At 29.4% G+C, this 23,190-nt stretch overlaps 1 protein-coding gene across 1 annotated transcript; it reads left to right on the top strand.

Moving 5' to 3' along the window:
* Positions 1–2,576: 2,576 nt before the first annotated feature.
* Positions 2,577–3,701, top strand: LOC129968287 (uncharacterized). Its single transcript, XM_056082143.1, has one exon. It carries the CDS (start codon positions 2,577–2,579, stop codon positions 3,699–3,701), a length of 1,125 nt encoding a protein of 374 aa, XP_055938118.1.
* The last annotated feature ends 19,489 nt before the right edge of the window (positions 3,702–23,190 follow it).

Genomic DNA, 23,190 nt, shown 5'->3' with positions numbered 1-23,190 from the left:
ATTTGTTAGCTAATATTAATGTAAAATGCTGATATTTCAGCGAACTAATTCCCTAAAATGTTTCCCTAAATGGTGTTTCCTGTTCTTCCCTCAGAAGTTGTTGGGGTGAGTTTTGGTTTCTTATAACTTAATTGCAAATACATTTTTGGTGTCAGAGATGGGATGTGTTGAGTGTTGTGTTTTTCGGTTGTTTGCATTTAAATGTTGAGCTTGTCGTGGTATAATTTGTTGTTTTAGTTCGTGAATTTTGTGTTTTTTTTTTTTTGAGGTTATTGCTCAAATTTATATGATGATATTTTGAACGTCTGTTTGTTGGGTAGATTTTAGCGATTTTATTGATAATATTTTGAGTAATAAATGCAGAAAATGGCGTTTGGTAATTTGAGAAAGGACGAGTTGAGGTTAGCTGCGGAGGAGATTGGCTTGGATGTTACGGAGGACCTAAAATTAATTGATTTGAAAAAAATTAATCGAAAAGAGCGAGGTATTTAAGAAAGAACCAGATTTTGTACAGAACGTTATTGATAATATAATTGAGGATGAAAAAAATTAAAGAAGGGAAAGGAAAATGAAATAAAAGAAAATGAAATAAGGAGGTTGGAAATGGAACGAGTAAAATTGGCGGAATTAGAAAGACAGTTGGAGTTGCAAAATGTATTAAATGGTTCAGGCCAAGGTGATTTGGATGCATCAAATCAAAGTGTTGAGAATTTGACTAAAAGTATTAAAACGTTGACCAACCCGTACCTACTAGAGCAGAGTCCTTTAATTTGTTCTTCCAGTCGTTGGAAAAAGCGTTTAAAACCAAAAACGTGCCAGACGGTTTGAAAGCGGAGATCTTGTTAAATATGTTAGGAGAAAGGATTTCAAATTTATTGGTTTATGTAACTGAGGAAGTCATTGCGAATTACGATACACTTAAAGCTATCGCGGATAATAGATGCATTTTGGCGGATAATAGATGCATCTAACTTTGAGAAATTAAACAACACGGTGTCCTGTGTTCCTACTATTTTTGGGTTCGCATTACAGGGTACTCAAAGTAGTGGTCCTTGTTCAACACATTCTTTAGTATCTGCGTCAGATGCTCAGGTGCAATGGGACTTGGAAACGTTGGGCATCAGAGATGAGACTGAAATGAATGTAACCGATAGGGAATTGTTAGATCAATTTAATAGTGATCTAGAATTTAAAGATGGAAGATATGAGGCCAAGTTTTTGTGGAGGACTGATCGCAGAGAATTGGAGAACAACTTTAAACTGGCCAAGAGGCAATTCGACGAAATGAAAAAGGGGTTCAATAAAAATGAATGGATAGCTAGTGCTTATCGCGAAACAGTTATATATCAGGAAACTAATGGAATAATTGAAATATGTGGTAGGGATAGGAATGAATATTTCATACCGCATAGAGCAGTGGTTAGAGCGGATAAGGAAACAACTAAAGTTCGCGTGGTTTTCAATTGTGGCTCCAAATATGGACAAAACTTGTCACTTAACGATTGTTTAGAGACTGGTACGAATTTGAATCCTAGCATTCTTGAGGTAATAATGAAATTTAGGAGATTTAAAGTTGCATTTCATGGGGACATAGAAAATGCATTTTTAATGATAGGAATGCCTCCTGAAGATAGTAAATTTTTTAAATTTCTTTGGAATGAAAGTAGAACATGAGGACTATAGGATTATGCAGATGACTAGATAACCCTTCGGATGCAAAACTTCTCCGTTTATTTTGAGTGCAGTAATTAAACATCACATTGCAAAATTCGAAGCCGAAAGTCCCGATCCAGTGTCAATGCTAAATTCTGGTTTATATGTAGATGATTTGTATTTTGGTGCGGATAGTATGATGGAAGCGTTTGTCATCAGATGCTGTGATAATTTTGAGAAGTGGTGGGTTAACGTTGAGAAAATTAAGGTCCAACAATAGTGACTTGAGAGCTTAGTGAGGCAAAAACGGATTTTGTGAGAGTGAAGAAGAAGGCGTTGAGCTGAAACAGCTGGGGCTAAATTGGAACCCCGACAAAGATGTTTTGTCGTTGGAAGTGAAAGATTTGGTGGAGGTTTGGACAATACCAAGCGTTGTGTTTTATATACTGTAGCGAGAATTTTTGATCCTGTGGGATTGATTTCCTCCTTTGTGGTAGGAATTTTAAGTGTTTATTACAAGAGATCTGGAGAGGGGTGTGGACTGGGACGATGATTTACCAGAGAATTTGCGACTTGAGTGAATTACACATGGTGTAACGAAATTAGGACATTGAAGGAAATAGTTATTCCTAGGAATTGTTTACAGTATTGTGGGAAAAGATTGGCATAAATTCATATATTTTGCGATGCATCGCTCAGGGCCTACGGGGCAACATCCTATAGAAGATATGTCGATAACACTGGAAAATGTAGTGTCCTTTTTGATGTCAAAAAATAGAGTAGCTCCACTTAAAACATTAACGTTACTTAGGTTGGAATTGATGGCTGCTGTGATAGGGGTTGGACTTGCGAAATTTCTAGAATTGTTGGGAAATTCAAATTTTGAATAGATTCTCAGATAGTGTTGTATTGGATTAGAGGAAATGCCAAGAGGTGGAAGCAGTTTGTGGCGAATCGTGTTGCAGAGGTGCAAGAAAAAGTCAAATCCGAATGAATGGTTTTATTGTCCATCGGCAGATAACCCAGCAGATTTGCTCACTAGTGGATACTCAATAGAGGATTTGATATCCAGTCAAGACTGGTCGTATAGGCCCAACTGGTTGTTGCAGAATTGTAATTATTGGCCGGAAAAATCAGTCAGGCAATCGCAGGATGTGGGTAATTCAGAAATATTGAGGGAGCAAAAGGCAAATTCGATTGTTTGTTTTGTAGTTAAGGTGGAGGTTATCGAGGAGCTTAGGAATAAAATTTCAGCTTGGAGTAGATTGCAGAGTGTGGTTGCTTGGTGTTTGAGATTCGTGGGAAATAGCAGAAGAAATAGTGTTCCGCCACCCTATTTGGAACGTTTGGAGTTGAAAGAGTCGCATGATAGGATTATACATTTGGTTCAGAAGGTTGGATTTTCGACCGAAATTTCCGTACTAGAGAAAGGAAATGTGTTGAGTGCAGGTAAATTGATTCAGCTTAATCCATTTTTGGATAGTAAAGGACTTCTCAGGGTTGGGGGAAGAATTGGAAACTCCAGTTTGCCAGCGAGTGTAAAACATCCTTTGATATTACTAAAACAGCATCCAGTAACAACTATGATTATAAAACTGTATCATTTAAATTATCTTCATGCAGGAGTTCAATCAGTTCATTCTGCAATTAGACAGGTCAATTGGATTTTCGGAGCCAGATCATCCATAAGAAAAATCGTGAGAAACTCTGTCATCTGTGCGCGGTTTCGTGCAGAATTCCGGAGGCAAATAATGGGCGACTTGCCTGCGTTCCGTGTCTTACCAGGTAGAGCGTTCCTGAGAGCCGGTACAGATTTTTGTGGACCATTTATGTTCACTCCTCGTCTTAGAAATGATGTGAGACCCGTGAATATGTACGTCTGCGTCTTCGTTTGTTTCATCACGAAAGCGGTTCACCAGGAAGTCGTTAGTGCCATGAGTACTGATGCGTTTCTTGCATCTTTCAAGCGCTTCGTTGGACGCAGGGGGAAACCCCCCGATATATTCAGTCATAGTGGGCCAATTTCGTCGGGGCTAAACATGTGCTGAAACTGGAGTTCGGAGGCGATTGATCGGTATTTGGCCAACGAAGGTGTTGTCTGGAGAACAAATGTTCCATGGGCCCTACATTTCGGCGGACACTCGGAGGCGTCTGTGAAATCGATGAAGTATCATTTGAAACGAGTAATAGGATGTCCAATCCTGACTAAGGAAGAGTTTTCAACCGTTCTAGTGGAAACCGAGGCAGTACTGAACATCAGACCATTGGTTGCTGCGTCGGATGATCCCGATGATTTTTCAGTGATTACACCTGGCCATTTCTTTATAGGGTCAGAATTACAAAAAATCCCGGAGCCTGATCTGACGGATCAAAAGATCTCGATTCGAGATGGACTAAAATTGATAAATCAGATTTCACAACCTTTTGGAGATCCTGGTCCAAAGATTATTTAACCAAGTTGCAAGTGAGAAACAAGTGGAAAACTCCTTGAGCAAATTTAAAGGTCAACGATTTAGTTTGGATAAGAGACGATAATCTACCTCCAATAAAATGGAAAATGGCAAGAGTCTTAGAGACCTTTGAGGGAACTGATAACTACGTTAGAGCAGTTAATCTAAAACCTGCAAATAGAGGGATAAAAAGACCCAATCATAAACTCGCAAACTTCCCATTGGCATTACTTGATTTATTTTTGTGTATTTTTTGTATTTTAAAATATTTTAATGTATTTTCTATTAATTTTATTAATCTGTTTAATTATAAGTGTTCCGACCTTTTGATGACATTCGTCATCAAGGCCAGTGTTAAGAATTATTCTTTTCCCGAAAGAGGGCACTGCGTCGCCTCCCAAATAATCCTGATTTTAGAAATGTATTATTCGAGTATGTGTCTGTCAGTGATGACTAAAATAAAAGCTGTTAGCAGAAATGGTGTTTCCTGTTCTTCCCTCGGTAATTGTTGGGGTGAGTTTTTGTTTCTTATAACTTAATTGCAAATACATATATCTAAAAATTTCAAAACATTTTGAAATATTTCTGCAAAATAATTTTAAAAGATTTAGTGTTTTATCGAAATTTTTCGAATTAATTATTATCTAAAATTTAACACCTTCAACATTAAATGCAGAAAATGTATTCATAAATATTTAAAAAGAATTATTTACATTTCTATATCAATTTAGAAGGGATATATTCAATTAAAACTCATTTTTGTAGGATATAGCATAACATACATTCAAAGAATTGTGTTACCCCAAACAATGCTGCTTTATTTTGAATATTTGAGAACTTACTCTCATAAGAATTTCAATAGCTACCTTCTGAAATTGAGTTATGGGAAAATTCATATCGGGTCTTTAATTAATTTATTTAAATTTTTTTCAAACATTCAACTGGAAAAATGAAGTACGTTAGCATTTGTTTACTAATTTTAAAAATCATCTATGGACAATGGTAATCTAGCGTTAAATTCTCTATTTTTGAGTGCAATTATTTAAGATTTGATATTTGTAAATCCACATCTGTAAATCCTGAAGCCCACAAAATATGCGTCATAAATTTTAGGTCAAACGCTTTCCCGCCTGTATGACGTGGGAGTTATGGGAAGTGTGTATCAGTTCAGGTGCCATGTCAGATCACTCGATCACGTTTAAATAAATTGCTGCCGTTTCCGTTGCTGCGTTGTAAAAATAAAATTAATTTTAACAACCTGCAAAAGCTTTCCTCATAGTATATAATATTTCTGGCTATGTAAATGAAATCCATATGAATCTATCTATATGAAAAGATTTAATGGAAACATTCTACTTCCTCCCATTCTAATTCCCTTATTCTGGGATATTCGTAATCTCGCAAAACTTTTATCTGATAATAGATAGACAGGAAAACTTAAAGATTTCCTGACTTAATTTGTATATAATTAACTTCTATAAGAATATTGTGGGAGAAATTTGAATAACCGTCTGTACGAGATTTGAAAGTTCTGAAATTATGCCTTCAACTTTTCTATTAAGTTTATTTAATTCTCTGAAACGTACGTGTTTATCAAATGGGAATAAAACTAGTGACAATTAAAGGAGAATATATTTTTTAGATATTCCAACTCTCTTTATAAATGGTCTGTATCCTAAATATGAACGATATTGTGTTATTTGACGTAAATATGAAATTTTAAAATGAATTAAGCAAATAAACGTAGTTACGAGAAAAATTGCTTGAAACGTAACTTTATTTCGGAGTTTAACTTGTATGATATTAAACTTCATAAAATTTTACTTTTATGTATTAATTGACATTTCAAAGCTTCTTTAGAAACTGTACCCAATACAGTATCTCTTTAAAATAGATGTAGACTACAAAAAAGGGAAACGTCGAATGCATACAGAATTTCCCCAGGGATTATTTTCAAAACCATTTAAGAAACAATTCATAATAATAAATTGTCTGTAGACCAATGAATAAATTACAAGGAGTTGAAAAAATGTCTTCCGGGAATATAGATTAAAGGATTTTAAATGCATTCTGAATCTTTTGAATCTTTCGAAAAATATGTATACGTGATCTGTTTGAATCGCATTCTAATTACCCGCATTTATCTCAGATATCTTTCAAAGAATCTAAATAAAGTGTTGCATCAAGTGTGAAATATTTATTTCAAATAACCGCCTTCAATTTCTAAGCAGATTTCAAAATTTATAGTCTATTAATTCGTCTTTTGTTCACTTAAATGCATTTCATAAAGGTTTGGCGATTATAATTGTTTTTCTTGAACTAGTAGTTAAACTATTTGAATATTGAAAAGCATTGAATCGAACAATAGCTCTTAGGTGTAAATAATGGAAATACTGTAGCACAAACTAAAAAGTTTTTGTAAAGAATGCAAATGAAGGTGGGGAAGTGTTAACCAAGTGAATTGAATTTTTAGAAGAAAATCTTAATGGGGAACCGTATTAGTAATATTTTCATATATACAAAATATCATTCATCTGTCACAAAATTTCCTATAGCTACTAGTAAACAACATATTCCTTTTTTTTGTAAATTTTAACTCAATATTTTATAATAAATAAACAATACGTGTGCATTATGAACAATCCTGTAGCAGTAAAACTATTACCTTTTATTATTATAATAAATTTTGTTTTCATTGCAGAAATTGTGAGGATTGTATAATTAAAATAGAGTGGAATTAATGCAAATTTTAATTTAATATAAGTTTCTATTAATAATATAAACCAAACGGTCTTTTCGAATTAATTATCTATAGCAAATATCTAATATTTTGATGCTACTTCTTTTTGGTGTAATATAATTGAACTTTTGTATATATATATCAAAGAAAATGTTTTTCCAATTTATGAATATAGGTTGTTGATTATTTTTTAAAGAAACGGCAAAATGCAAGTAATCAATGTAGGAAATGGTTTCATACTGAAACCATGCAATTAAATAATCAGCAAAAATAGATAAATATTTTTTTCGTTCCGTACATTAAATTTAAAACGATTTCATTTTGCTCCTTTTTTTTTTAGGATTTCTGTTTTTAGTATAATTATAATATTATCTGATGAACTTTTATAATTTGAAAGTAATTCCAGTGTAAGAGCGAGGGAGAGGGCTTTTACGGAATTAATAACGGATGTTGAGAAGATTTTTACTGAAAGTAATTTAATAAATTAAAGAGAAACAAAGCTTGTCGGAATATATCATTTATTTAGTACCTATACAAAATGAAACTTATTTACACTTAATGACAAATGAGATAGTATTGATAAATATGTTTACAAAATGTAAAATTAGATGATAATTTATAAACAGTTTCTTTTGTTTTATTTTTAAAAAATTGCTTTAAAATCTGTACATTTACAAAGTTTAAATTTTTATAAATTGGAAATTATATTAAGAAGTAACTGTGCTTTTAATTACACTCCGATTATTTGTATTTAAATTTTCGATAATATGTGCAATTCTTTGTTTAATTATGTTGTCTATCTAATAGTTTCTGCTTCCCATTCATTCTTATTAACAATGTATCTGCTATGTTGAAACTGAGACAACAAGAAGCCATATTAATACGAAATTAATCAATGCAAACCATGCAGTGTAACAATCTGTCAATAAAATCTGTCCTTACATGTAAAAGCAAGTACTTTTTATTAATGTTGGTTGTTTGCGTAGCAAATTTTAATGAAAACAAAAGGATTATTATTAAAATGCTTGTGTATTTTTGCATAAAACTGAAACCATAGAAAACTATTAAAAAGAAAGCGCGCTAATCAATATTTTTATAGCGATAAATTATTTAATACAGGTTTTATTTGAAAGGTACAGTGTTATCTGTCTACATAAATTAATAGTAAAATAAAAAGATTTTTATCAGATACTGTACCTTAAGAAGTCTCTTTCAGGTATCGTAAATCTTAGTGAAAAATGAGTTGAATAGAATATTAATATTCTACTTGAAGTTTAAGTTGTATTCTGTACTACTAAATTAAATTATTAATATTCACTCATATTAAAGTGTGTTTCTAAGTGGTAGATAACTCCTTTTCATATTTCATAATATTTAATCAGTTTATTTTTATAAACATAATTTGCTGATAAAATTAGTCTGCATATTATTTCAAACAGAAAGTATTAAATTGTTATAATAGTTTTTTAGAATATTTTACTGGTCAGCTCTTTGAGGTGGTTGGAAAAAGATGGTAAAATCAATTCTGAGGCAATAAGCAATTTCTTAACATTTCTAAAATATTATCTTATAATCAATTCGCTACTGTCAGCAGAAAACTAAACATGTATTCCCAATTATCCCATATTCGTTGAGAGTAATTGGGCATAAAACGGATGAATTAAACGTTTTACTGTAGATAGAAATTTTTAAAAAATAACAATTTTACTTTTATAATAGATTATATTTTTCAGAGAATTTTTTTAAATAATATGCAAGGGAAAAAAGAATTTTACTGATTGACGCCTTAGATTTTAAAAAATATGTTAACGGTTTATCAGATATTGAGCATTAATGGAATCTTAATTGATTTTAGGACAAAGTTTTAAGTGCAATTCGGTAATAAATTATTCATTTTCTGGACTCTAATAGATTGGTTTAGTGTAATTTTCTCAAAATGAATGTAATTCTAAAAAAATATATCAATAAGTTAATTAAAATTTCATACAAATCTCACTACTGAACATATCGAATGTACATTTCACATTCGAATGTACATTTGTAAATTGCACTTTTTTATTAGTAGAGAAAAACAACACTATTGTATAGGAATTATTAAATTATAAAAAAGAAAAAAAATACTCCTCATTGCTTATTTTTGAAGATTTTCTTAGCGTAAATAAACACAAGAATCTCAAAATAAAAAAATTAAAACAATTCTTTTAAAATCCACTTGATGGGTAAAAAATAAAAAAAGCATTCATCTCGAGATTATGAATAAATATGAAGCAATAAAAATAAACTTGAAAAAAAATTGCTTTAAAAATAAAAATGATCTTAATTTCATAAGAATAATAATAAAAAAAACAAAATATGCCTAAATTTATCTTAAATATAATTAAAATTAAAGGAAAAAGATAAGAATTTGAATTGTGTTAAAAATAAAATTTCTGGCTATAACATCTACTAAAAACATAAATTAAACGCCAACATTTCATTTCATTTTTAATAAATTAAAATTTAATAAACACCTTTCCGAGGAGGCACAATCAAAACCTCCAGATTATATTTCAGGCAAATTTTGTAATTTATGTTCAATTATCTATCCAGTAAAGTAACAAAAATCATTAATTCACAAATGCGCATTTGTTCTCCTTTATTTTAATATTTTTTTTCCTTATAATTAAATGCACGGACATTATTTTATTTACATTTACTTACTTTGACATTAAAGTCCATATCACACAATATTCTTGATGAGAAATATTGCCTCTCAGTAGTGTCCAATATTATGAATAGGAAACTAATAACCGTTTCTTGAAATATTACATATCCAAATTAGATAAGAAAAGTAAAAGTAAAAAAAAAAAAAAAAATTAAAAAAAATCTCGATTTTTAAAAATTCAAGTCAGATAACTCTAGATAATATGACTATTAAATAGTATCATGATTTTATACTTAAAAACAGTTTTATGAATTTTAAGCTGTGTTATTAGTCAATAGAAATTTTATTTAAATGAAGACAGTAAGAATAACTATTGATATTCCTTAAGCAATTTCTCAAGGGAAATGATTTTTTCATCGATGTTTTTGACAGAGTTCGATCGTATATTTATTTGGAGCTGAAGTTGAAACTTGACAAGGTCTTAAACTGAAATTTTTCAGGGTTATTGGAAAAGTTGAATAAATGCACTGGTTTTTAAATATTTTTCTCTATATTTAAGCAGTTTTTGAAAAATTTTGCTATTTACTATCATTTTCTATAAATCATCGTGTCAAACACATGAAGCTCAAAAACAGAAGTTGCAAGACATTTTTCTTGAAAAATAGGTACGTCAAAAGGCAAGCACATTTGAGAAATGAGAAAAAGAATGCTTCCGAATTATTATGGTAGCATAAGCCATCAGGACATATTATTTTATATTTCTAACCATGTCCTTACAAAAAGATTATGAAGGATCACCTTTCAAATATTTTAAAATGCCATCAAATAGATTTGCTTATTAATTGAATGCTATGTTTATTTACTTTGGTATGCTTTTAATTTTTTTCATGATAAATAGAATTTGTAATTGTTGATTTATTTCACTTACGAAAAAAAATAGCTACATGATTTAAGTTAAATTTATATTTTGATTTCATTATATTCATAATTCTTAGAAGTTGCTCAGTTCTTAAACAATATATTTTTTTAGAATAATGATTTTTTTTCCTTGTAATATGTATCTTGAAACGTGTTTTTTTTTGGGGGGGGGGGGTACCAACTGAAGTCAAGTCCTCGTTATCTGACCTCGGCTCAAAATTATGAGGTCCATTCCAAAATAGCCCTATGGTTAGTTTTAAAAAACGGGACTTTAATTTAACTAAACTTACCAAACTACATTTATAACGCTCTTGAAATTTAATACCAGCAATAAATAAGCGATAGTGAGTTCGATGTCCCTTCCATATATTTTGAATCTATGCGTATCATAAATTATCTATTTTTCCTGAATGAGTTATTTTTTGTTGTGGTTATCATATTTTTGAATGTTTTAGTATGTTATGTTAGAATGGATCTGTTAACTGCAAATTCTGAGTACGTATTCGCGATGAAATCATCGTTTTGATTACTTGGCTCCTTTATAGGTTAGATGGGCATATGAAGATTGGTTTATGAATCTTCACCTGGTTAAAAAATTGTATAAATTACTAAATTACACTAAATTTGGTTTTCTTTGAAACCATACTATGATACTTAACACAAAAATATTCAATATAAAAATTGTATGATAGAATTTTAATTAAATTTAATATACTCTGTACTATCATTGAAAAGAATAAAAGAACATTATACTGTTATTAGCAACAAGAAATCATTCTCCTATAAAAATCATAATTATTTTGCACTTTGATATTCTTTATCCTGCAAAGAGAGATTATTTGCGTAACAGCTAGTAAACAAAACATACTCGTACCAAATTACTTGTCATTTCAGCGAGGTAAGAATGAAAATGTCACCCTAAGAGTTTTAAGAATATAAATACACGAAATTATTATCCTAAGGTATTAGTTTTTACAACTTAAATATAAGTCTTGGTCTGCATCAGTTACTTGTTTTCGGAAGGCATTGCAAAATCTAGGCGCTCTCTAACGGCGTTGCAAAACTTTCTGAATTCTAATTCCTTGTAATTTCTTGAACTGTTCAATCAATTGTTTATTTCTGAATCATTAAGACAAAATTCCCCTAACTTAAATGCTTTGCCGAAGTCGATTATCTGAAAACTCGAAATTGAGTCCCAGGACAAACATAACCGAACAAAAGGTGCTCCTTGGAAGAGAAAAGAGTGGAGATTATCAGGACACTGAGATTTAATTTCCATTCAACTAACTTCAGAGCAGAACGAGAAGAAAATTATAGTGGAGTTTAACTCAATCTACTAGATTTGATTGCTCTAAGATTATCTATTCAGCCATTGTTTGTTGAATCCATGTTATCGCGACCAAGGTTAATTGAATAAAGTTCATACTCTTCTCGTCTTAAATAAGAGCATATGTATAAAAATGTAGGATAAATGCAATTTTTATATAAAGTAATCTTGGCGCAACTTGATCAATACTGACCTTTCTTCATAAAAAGAAAATCAATCCATCAGTATAAAGTAATCAGTAATCATAAAATTACAATCTTGAATTTATTGTTGGCATTGATTTTTGTAATATATTTTAAAATGTTCTATATTTCAATTAAAAAATCTTTTATTTCATAATTAAAAAAATAATTGTTTATTGTTTTTGTTTTACTTTTTTTAAATTCTCTTTCTACTTTATTCTATATTCTAAAACAAATCTGTTCCCAAATTAAACGAATTTATTAAAACAATTGAGACATGCCTTTTTATTCTTTTAGTTCAGTAAAATAAAAGAAATATATCATTTACTTTTCTAGAAGACATGAATTTTAATCCTTAATAAACACGAAAAGGAAAGACTGGGTGTAAAAAAATTTAAAAAAAATATATAATAATCTTTTAAAGCTTAATCTTTTTATAAAAAAAGAACTATTACAAAAAATAGATTGATTTACTGTAAAAGGACGAACATTTAATTCCTCAACCAAATAATTAATATGAACTGGCACATGAAAATCTAAAAACAATATCCAAATTACATTTTGGAGGATTAAAAATATTTCAGTTTTCAATAATCTTTATTTTGACTAAACTACAAGAAGCTTAAATTCACTTGAATTGCTGGACAAGTATTAAAAAATAAAATTATCGTTGTAAATATATTTTATCGCTTCCCTTAAAAAAAGTTTGTAGGTTTATTTTCAGACTATAATTTTCAAGACTTTTATTATTAAAAATATAGTATAATTCAGTATAAAACATAAAAAAATGACAAGAGTTTTTAAGATCTTTTTTAACAGAATATATTTTATTCTTATTTAATGGACCAAAGTCTTGTTTTGAAAAAAAAATATGAAATATCTTAAAAAGGTGCTGAAATTTCCCAGAGTAAATGCCATTAAGAATATTTTAAATATAGTTATTTCTTTATCATTAAAATATGTTTGGTTTTTAAATTTAGGTTTGCCTTTATAAAATACTTTTCACTGCAAGCGTATCAATTGTTTATGAATATTAAATATATAAATATCGCGCATATTTTTGAAACCCGTTTTTATTTATTTCTAAATAGTAATATATTTTTAAGATATTATATATAAGAAAAACTACGATCTTTCATACATTTTTATACACCATATTTTATGATTTTAGATATTTAAGTGTAAAATATGAAATTAATTTTTGTGTTATTGAAATTTTACTAGCAACACCATAAAAGCAACAAATCACTACCACTCTCAACTATTGCTCAAAGAATATTCGTTGGAGATCAGCAGTCCAAGCAGAGACTTCGCTGCTTTAGTCCTTTCTTGATTCGGCTACCAATTAAGCTATGTCTCTTGAGGTTTTTATAGCTCCCAAGACAGAGCAATGAATGTTATAGAAGAAACAACGGAAATTGAGTCTTAACAGAGATTCTCGAATATTAAGGAACTTTCATTTTCTATTTCAATTTTGCCAATCCTGGCGGAAGGTCATTGACTGGGCTATTTGGCAGCCATTATCTTACTTACCTTGTGACAAACTGTTCAGGAAGCAATATTGAATTCGGTAAGTTAGCTTATTGACCTCTGTCTGTATAATTTAATTTTTGGGAAAATATCAAGAAAATTACATAATAGCAATTAGAACACTACAAAAACTGATGAAAAACACTTTCAATATAAATGTATAATACTATGGAACTTTAAATTTGAATTTACACTAAGCTAATTGAAGAATGAATCTGCTGTTTACTTTATATTTCTGCTGGGAAAAGCGTGGTTAATGACGTAACAAAGTAAAAATAATTTAGAATTCTTTATTTCAATGAATCCTTGTTCTTTGACGTAGTTACATGATCACTTCGCAATCAACTTCCATTCACAAACTTTGTTGTTGACCGTTTCATATTCGTGTGAACCTTTATAAACAAAAAAGCATAATAAGCAACTTTCCAGATTTCAAGAAATCTTGCACACCACTGATAATAAAATAAATTAATGACAAATAGAAAGATTGAAGAGCCTCGGATTACGCAAACTGAAATACTTTGTTAGAATATTCAATACAAAAAAAAAAAAAAACTGAACTAATAAGTTAAGTGTGTATTATTATGTTCCACGGAAAAAGTATCCAATTACTTCAATTAGAAATGAATAAATTAATCATTACTTTTTCAGTCCAAATTTAATTCTCTGATTTACTTTTTTTTCTAAAGACAGATATGGAAAGAGATGTTTAGAAAAGTCAGTAATTGTATTATACACAAATGCAGTGTATCGTAATTGAAAAAGGAAACTTAATGTTTCATATTCCATAATGTTTTTTCACATCAGGAACAAGGTAATTTATTAAAAATGTTTGCAATCATTCGCATGTAATTGATAAAAAATGCACGGAAAACTGTGGAAAAATTATCGTTCTATGTTCTATATCGCAACAGTTAATTTAAAAAGAAAAAGTATTTCCCTTAATAGTATTTTGGATTTGATATCAGAAATTCAACGCAGCATTGATATATTAAATTATAGTTTTTACATATAATGAAAGGTGAATATTTATACCTTGATATATTTCTATACGTTTTAAAATAAATAAATGATACATTTTGAAAATTTTTATTCATATTTTTATCTATACTTATAATTAAGATCAGTGTGTGTGTGTGTGTGTGTGTTGGCGCTCTACAGACAAGGTCATTTGACATACAGCTATCAAATTTGGTACATGTATACCTTAGAGGTCGGGAATGTGCACCTGGGGTCCCTTTTTTTGAAATTTTAATTATTAATTAAAAACTAACTTTAACGCCAAAAAAAATCTTCTATTTTCCCCACCGCCAACTTTTCCGCCAAAAAAATCGTCAATTTTCCCTATCGCCAAATGAGTAAGGCTTCAGTATTTGTTTTCTCCCAACAGTAATGAGGCTAGGGTTAACGTTTTTCGGCGGATTATTTCAAACGATTCTGTTTATTTTCTTAATGTTTTATGCATTTAAAATTAAACATTGTTAATTTATCGACCTTTCAGATTCATTCTGAAGTACTTTTGAATTAAAATAAAATAGAATAAAGGAAATTAAAAATTTCTAATCCGCATAACGTTACCCCAACTGGCGTAGAAAAAATCACGTATTTGCGTTACGTAACTGGCGTTGAAAATTCACGCATGCGCATTGTGTTCTGAATTCCGCATTGTGTTGACAATTATTATCAACGGATGTGGACTGGATTTAAATTATTTTTAGGTTCGTTGTATGCTTTTGTAATTAAAATGTATTCATGTTAGTTATATATTTTTTGTATATGCTTATAGTTTTAAGTACATCGTTTTTTAAGTTGTTTTTTTTTTAAACATGTTTTCAACCGTTTATTTTAAACGAATCGTTTTATTTTCTTAGTGTTTGATGCATTTAAAATTAAACATTGTTAATGAATCGATCTGCTCATAATGAATCTAAGAAAATTTTGTTGACAAATTCTTCAGATATTACATAAATTAAAAAAGATATTCTTTAGTGCCCATACAGTTTAAACGCTGAGTGACTCTATTTTCAGTAATCAGATTATTAAAAAAATGCTTTGTTTCAGTAAAAAATATTATTATATTAATTGAAGATTAATTCTTTCCACTTTAATTTAAAGCATAAATTCTACGGGTGCTAACAGAAAATTAGAGATGCATATTACGTTATGAGTGAAGGCCTTTATAATATTATGAATGAATTATATGGCAATCAAAATTAGAAGTTTTAAAATATTTTGATGAAGAAGCTATTAAAGTAGGAATTGCATAAAATATTTAATTATTAAAATTTTGACGAACGTTAAGATTGGCGAACCGGCTGGTCGCCAAAGGCGGCTTGTCTTAAATAAATGCCAAACTATTGTTTGAATGGAATGAAATATATGAAAAATATGTTTGAATAGAATGGAAATATAGGCTTGTTATATAAACTATAAAATGTGCGATCTTTATAAACGTGTTTGTGCATAAAAAATGAACAATTCGGTAAGTTAGTTTTAGTTTAAGTTTAAATTTAAATATATAAACTTGTTAACATATTGTTTTTTATTTCATTTTTTTCACTTCTAAATTTTTATTTTTGAACAGGAAAATAGTTTAACCAACAGATATTTATCCACCTGTATTCAGTTAATATATTATCTGTACAATTCGAAATCTTTTAAATTCAATCACTTCACCAAATAAATCTTTTAATAAACATATCATGCATATTTCTGTATTTTTATTTTCCATGTCATCTCATTTAAAATTAAATATTTAATAATTAATGTAAAACAAAAATATAAATAAATGCATAAATTTATAATAGAAATAGTATATTTTATTTTAAAACAAATAAAAGGAAGAAATGAGTAATTTTCCATTTCACCATGATAAATGCTGTTAACTTGGACTTTTCCTTTAATTCTTGAATTTAAATATTAGATATTTCATATTATGTGACTAAGCCAGAAAATCCCTAGCACTTTCAAAAATATTTCCCATACAGCATTATAATATACCTAACTGATATTAGAATTGAAAATCCATTTTAATGTCTAAATTGTAAATTAATAGTTGATTAAATTTTGTTGTAATTTAATTTCATATTTTAAAAATAAAATATTAATCCAAATTCTGGTTTTTCATTTATTCTGGATAGCCAAATATTATAAAAATTATCAACAATAATAATAAATGCTGAAACAATTTAATATTATTATATTAAATAATTTATAAAAGTAAATGCATTATTTAACTCTATTTAAGAAGCTACACATGCGCAACCCTAAGGAATCTAAAAATCTGCATTAATATTTGTACGATTATCACAGGCTGGAAAGCGAATAAATGATTTCAAGGATTAATATTCTCCAAAGATAAGTCACTTCAGTTTAAGAGGTGAAGGGTTTGAAATTCCAATTATTATCAGAAGTAACTTTATATCTGTAACAAAATAGCAGTAAGTGAATTGAAATTCCGACGAAATTTATTGGAAAGCTTAAATTGTTGCAGAAATCTTGATAATATGAAATCATTGATAAATAATTTAGCATGAATATATTGTTACGAATCTGTGAGGCGGCTTCCCAGCATAGTCGGTTCCATAGGAGGTCTCAGAGCTTGGCGACAAACTTGGCGACCATTTGGCGACTTGGTGACGAATTTGGCGACTTTGGCGCAAAAATAGATTATACCCGAAACATCGAGAATTTTCCCGAGCCGTCCAGTAGGAACGGAGATAAGCCTCGAACGTTCCTGATTGGTTGAGAGGCTTCTAGCCCCGCCTGCCGAGACCTATAAAATGAAGCACCCGCAGCTGCCGGGCAAGGTGAATTGAGGAGAAGTCGGAAGCGACAGAGCTGAGCAGAGTAGAGTGAACCAGAGTCGTCGTGGTGAATTGGAGTCGTGGACCAGTGGAGTCGCAGAGTAGTCGGAATCGACAGAAAGAACTGGCCTTCCAGAGATTAGCGGGGCAGCGAGGAGTCAAGTGAGTGCTGAATTAGGTTGTGCGCTACGGTCTGCATTAGAGTCTGTTGTGTGCTGTTGTCTGCACGTCTCGGCTGAAGATAATTGTGTGCTGTATATAGTTGTTGTCCTGTGTCTCTTCGTCTAAATAAACGCCGTTGTTTCATTTTCTACTTCCGCCTGCTGATTGAGTGTTCTCCACACCATATAATTCCCACTATCCAAACGAACCCCGGAAATTTCGTAGCAATATTGTAATATATATAATTAAATTGAAACGCAATTTTTGAAATACTTGATTATGATCAGAAACCCATGAATTAGATTAACTTGCTTTCAACAGCGCAGAATATATTATATATAAGTGTAAGAATGACTTTAAATTTATTTGGAAATGTACAATTTCACATACGAGTAATTAATTTTATATATGGATAAGAAAATATACAAATTCAACAGACTTTAAAATAAAATTCATTTAGTATTGCATAAACAGCAAACATTCTGCAAATTGAATCTTTCAGAATGTAGAAAATTAAATAACGATAAATAAAATGAAAATACATTGCTTCATGAAATGTACCTTAGAGTTACATTTAATTATCATTATTATTTTAATTTGGATATGCATTAGTGAGTATATATATTGATACAAAGTTCTATAAATGATAAAAACTGTAATGCAGTAATATAAAAGATTTTAAATTTTATAATTTAAAAACTTCAGAGACTATAAATAATAAAAACTGCAATATAATACAATGAAATATTTTAAATTTTATAATTTAAATAATTTGGATAATATAACCAATGGAAACCATAATATAATATTATAAACGATTTTAAATTTTATAATTTAAATAATAAGATTTGCATTTAGCAGTTTGAGTACTCTGTCATACAAAAAGAATCCTAGATTCGTATATTCAAATATCCATATTCTTTAAAAGAAAGGAGGGCGCGGTGGCCTGGTGGTAAGGTCTCGACTTGTGAGCCGTAGGGTTTCAGCTTCGAGACCCGATTCCACCCAAGAACCGTCGTGTAAGGGGTCTGTTGCACGTTAAATCCGTCATGCCAAACGTCCTCCCGCTGGTGTGGTGTGGTGTGGAGAGGGGTGTGCCAGCTCAGGTGTCGTCATCTGACCGCGGTTCAAAATTACGAGGTCCGTCCCAAAATAGCCCTAGTGTTGCTTTATAACGGGACGTTAATATAACTAAACTAAACAAAACTAAACTGAATCTTTAAAAGAAATTCGAGTGAATTATACTTCTTAGTTTTGACGTTTTTATTGAAACGTTTAGAAGAAGTATTATTTTATTTCTTATTTAACAAACCTTTAGAAATTAAAACTTTAAACATTAAAAAAAGAGGCAATTAATTACTGAAACTTGTCGAAATAATGAATTTTAAGAAAAAAATGAATCACATATGACAATAAGAATGTTTTTTTTCTTTCATAGTTAATGACATTTAAAAGTAAACAGCAAAGGAGCTTAATTCTGCAACTCAAATGCTATTTAGTGAACTACTTAAAATAAAAACTCAGGAAATTTATAATAGTTCCCAAGTTAGTCAGTCATTTTATGACATAATTTTCTACAAAAGAAAAAGACATGTGCATTCAAACATTATTTAATTATTTTTAATTCTCTTTAATGAGGAAAACTAAAAGAATACTCTTATGTATAATTAATCTTTCAAAAATTTCTTTACCATTCTCTCATGATATTTTCAGATTTTTGCTGTTAGGATATTTTTTGAATATTAGATTAGGTAAAATATTTGATTAATTCATTGAACTTTTATGTCTAAATACGTATCATGCTTTTAAAACTAGGACTGGTGATTAAGATTCATAATGGAACGACTTTTCTTTATCTCCCAATCACATGGATGATAATTTCTATATCCGTCTAGATAATAAAAAGATGTATATCATGTTTAAAATTTTATTTTTAAATAACATTGTATAATATTTTCACAAAGAATTCTGAAGTTCCCTCACTTAATGATATTTTATTTTATATATTCAAGAACTAACTTTTTATTGCAATTTAAAAAATGGAGTTATTAGATTTAATTTTGTAGAAAATATTCCTCTTTCCTTTCTAAATATTTATCAGAAATTGATTAATGAATTAGTTTTTTAAAAATTGTATTTAAAAGTGAATGATAAGCAAAGGAATTGTTAATTGATATTTATTTTGCTATAAACAAAATATAGAATTTTTAAATTATATTTCAGTGAAAAGATTATTTTTGTATTTTACCCATTTTATAGGAGATATTAGAAATGAAATCATGGATTTTATGATTAAATTATGTAAAAAGTACTCCTTATTTCTACATTGTAACTTTTGTAATTGGATTACACATTGAAATTGGTTTAAACTTTCTAAAACCACATGTTTTGTCGTCAAAAAAGTCATACTTCACTAATGAAATACTAGATATAAATAATAAATGATATATATATATAATATAAGGATATATATATATATATTATATAATATAAAGCAAATATTATATAAATCCAATATAATTGTTAAAGAGTTCTTTAGTATTACGGAATAAATGTTCTGAGTAAAAATGATTGAATTATCAAGTTCCAAATTCAAGTCCGAAGGGTCTTTGATTTAGATAATTATGGTGACTATGGCCTAAAGTCCCTCTGCTGGTATGGCGCAAAAGCTATGATATATCGTATCAGATAATCTGTTTGAGGTTCAAAATTACGAAAATCCCCATAATAGCTCTCGTGTTTCTTTAAAACGAGTTATAAATACTTAATTGTGTAACCTAACAATAATAGGAATTTCTGTATTCCACGTTGCATAAAATCTTTATGATTATATATAAGATTGTAAAGTGCGAGTAAAATCATTCCATTTTCACACATGCAAATTCCATTATTGTCCTCGAGTTTCTAAAACTCTGTCCCAAGATGTCCGTAATCGCTCAAAAACAGACTCCTGGGAACACAGAGATAGGAGAATTTGAAGAGATTTAATTTCTATCCATTTAACTTTAGTACATGGTAAGAAGAAGAAGATTGTTGGGGTAATTTACACAATCTACGTTATTTGATAATTCTAAAACTATTTATTCAGTCTTTCTCTTAACATTTGAAGCGTGTTTTCATTCAACGAAGGATTCGTAGTTTCTGAATCGGAATTAATGAAATGAATTTTATAATTTTAAGTATAACGAATGTATCTTGTATATTTAACAAACAGGGGATGGGAACTTATTTGAAAAGTTTCCATTAGTTTAAACCGATATATTGACATTAAAAGAGATACAAACTTTGTCTTTCAATTTCTCGTTGCTGGTAGTTTGTTTTAAAAATTTTATTAGTGTTACTGTATTTCGCACAACGTATGAAAGTTTCAAAGATTACTTAGGCAAGTAGGAACAGGAAAATTTCTTGAAAGATGAAAATGCATTTTATTTTCCTTGTCAGAATGAATTTTTACATTTGCAGGATTCCACTAATTTCCTCTGTTTAAATATCAATACATATTTTCAAACTTTCATTTCTAATGTATATGTTTAGAAATAAAATAATGTGCTCTGATATTTTATTTACAAATTAAAAAGACGCAATGCGGATTTACGGGCTTTTATATGCAACCATTTAAGCTCAATTTCATAATGAAAATTCCGTCATGATGGCATTTTGGCCGATATTGCAGAAGAAAATACTTGATCCTACCTGATTTCTCAGAACGCTGAGAGCGTTTGAAACTTTTATTAGTTGTTTTGTATGATGCGCACAATTGTATAGGCAATTCCAGAACACACACACACACGCACATTTATATATTAATGATCTACAAAGGAAATGTTGGGCTCGAAATTAAAATTAATAAATAAATTGTAATAATCTATATTCTAATAAATACAAAGAAATGTCATTTTATGAATAACACACACACACACACACACACACACACACACACACACACACACACACACACACACACACACACACACACACACACACACACACACACACACACAGTAATGGGTGAGTGCATGTGTACTTATATGAGTGAGTTAAATGATTAACCGAATGATTATATATAATTACTACCACTTTATTATATTTACCGTAACACACACACAAACGTTACTACAAATATAGAAGTTTTATAAAAATTCTAATGAAATACAGATAAGAGTAAAAAAAAAATTGTAGACAATGCAGTGAACTGTTTTTTAATTGCTTTCTAAAAGAAATTAAATGATGAGCATTTTTGAGTCAACTGATACAGTTTAAACTTCATACAGCTAAAATTTTAATAAAGATATAAAAAAATGCTGAAATACTTTTGGATCTTCGAATAAGTATTTAATATAAAGTGAATAAAACAATAAAATGTGCTACGTCATTGAGATTATTTGCAGAAATATTATAATTGCATAGTATTGAGTAGTGAATTTCACTAGACCAATATAATTTCTGAACCCTTCTTGAATGCACGGGAAATTCGGTAAGAGTCTAGACCATATCTCCCACATTGTTAGCAGGAAGTCACAACTTTCTTTTACTGAAATGGTCCGTATTTCTTGCAGAATTACTCCCAATTTCTGTGAGTAACCTTATCATAGAATAAGAGCTACTATTAAAACAAATAGTTTTCTCACTTCATATTAGTAATTGACACATTTGCAAGGTAAGCAAAACATGAAGGTGACCAGATATTCTTAATTACACAGGCTGGCATAATATTTTAAATTTGAATAAATTGAATGCATTTTGAATAAGTGACATAATATTACAATTCTAATGTATGTTTTAATAATGCGAATAATGTAAGACATTTTGTATAATTTACTGCTTTTTTATATTATTATTTTATAAGTTTGAAAGGGTATTAAGCATAATTTGAAACAATTTTCAATTTAAAATCTTCTAAAACTCAAGATTTTAGGTGTTTTGAAACTCTAAATTTAATAATATTCTAAATCTAATTAATAAATGTAACTAATTACTAATTTTTAACTCTAAATGAATGTTTAGTATAACAAAAAAAACACAAGTAATTTCAATTTATTAGATAAATATAGGAAATGCATGAAGTAGTTATTTCAAAAAATTTAATTTTTAATTATAAATATACACTATAAGTTTCAAAGCAGTCCACACATTCTTAAATTCCAAAATACTAATTAAAGAAATTCTTCAACCAGAAAGATGCTATTCCTTGAGCTTTTTGAAAAATACCTTCAGTGTGAACGATTTAAAAATGCCTAATAGTATCATTAATTATTTCCATCATTAACGAAACTTTTACTAAAATATATAATTATTTTATTCTAATTATATTTTTAAATTTTATGTTTGATAACTTTGTTTGTAAACACATCTTACAAAAATACAATTTCATTATCAAACTGCCTCCTATTAAAGAAATCAGCGATCACACACACAAAAAAAATGATAATAAAAACATCCTAAACTTTCATAGGGAATAAAGTTAGAACTGTTTAAGAAACAATTTGTAATGAGAAAATCCCCAGAAATAAATCCATAAATCAACGGCTGGAAGAAAATTGACTTCCAAGAAGTAGGAAATGAAGAATTTTAAATGCATTCCGAACGTCCCGAATCCTTCAAGGACTTCGGTTACCTTATCAATTTGAATCGCGCTCCAGTTACCTGTATTTGAGACTTCTTTCTTTAAATCCTAATAAATTGTTGTATCAGGTGTGAGTGATTTCTTTAGATTTCTTGCCTTCAATATCTGTGCACATTTCTGAAATGGCGGTCAATCATTGTGTTTTTGTTTTTCAA

This window comes from Argiope bruennichi, chromosome 5 (genome assembly GCF_947563725.1).
Source record: "Argiope bruennichi chromosome 5, qqArgBrue1.1, whole genome shotgun sequence".
In the NCBI taxonomy this organism is placed as follows: domain Eukaryota; kingdom Metazoa; phylum Arthropoda; class Arachnida; order Araneae; family Araneidae; genus Argiope; species Argiope bruennichi.
Note: the sequence above shows the minus strand (reverse complement) of the source record. Positions and strands in the feature narration are given on the sequence as shown.

Bases quoted from the DNA above. Each gene is read 5' to 3' on its own strand.
- LOC129968287 (XM_056082143.1), top strand. From the start codon at position 2,577: ATGCCAAGAGGTGGAAGCAGTTTGTGGCGAATCGTGTTGCAGAGGTGC.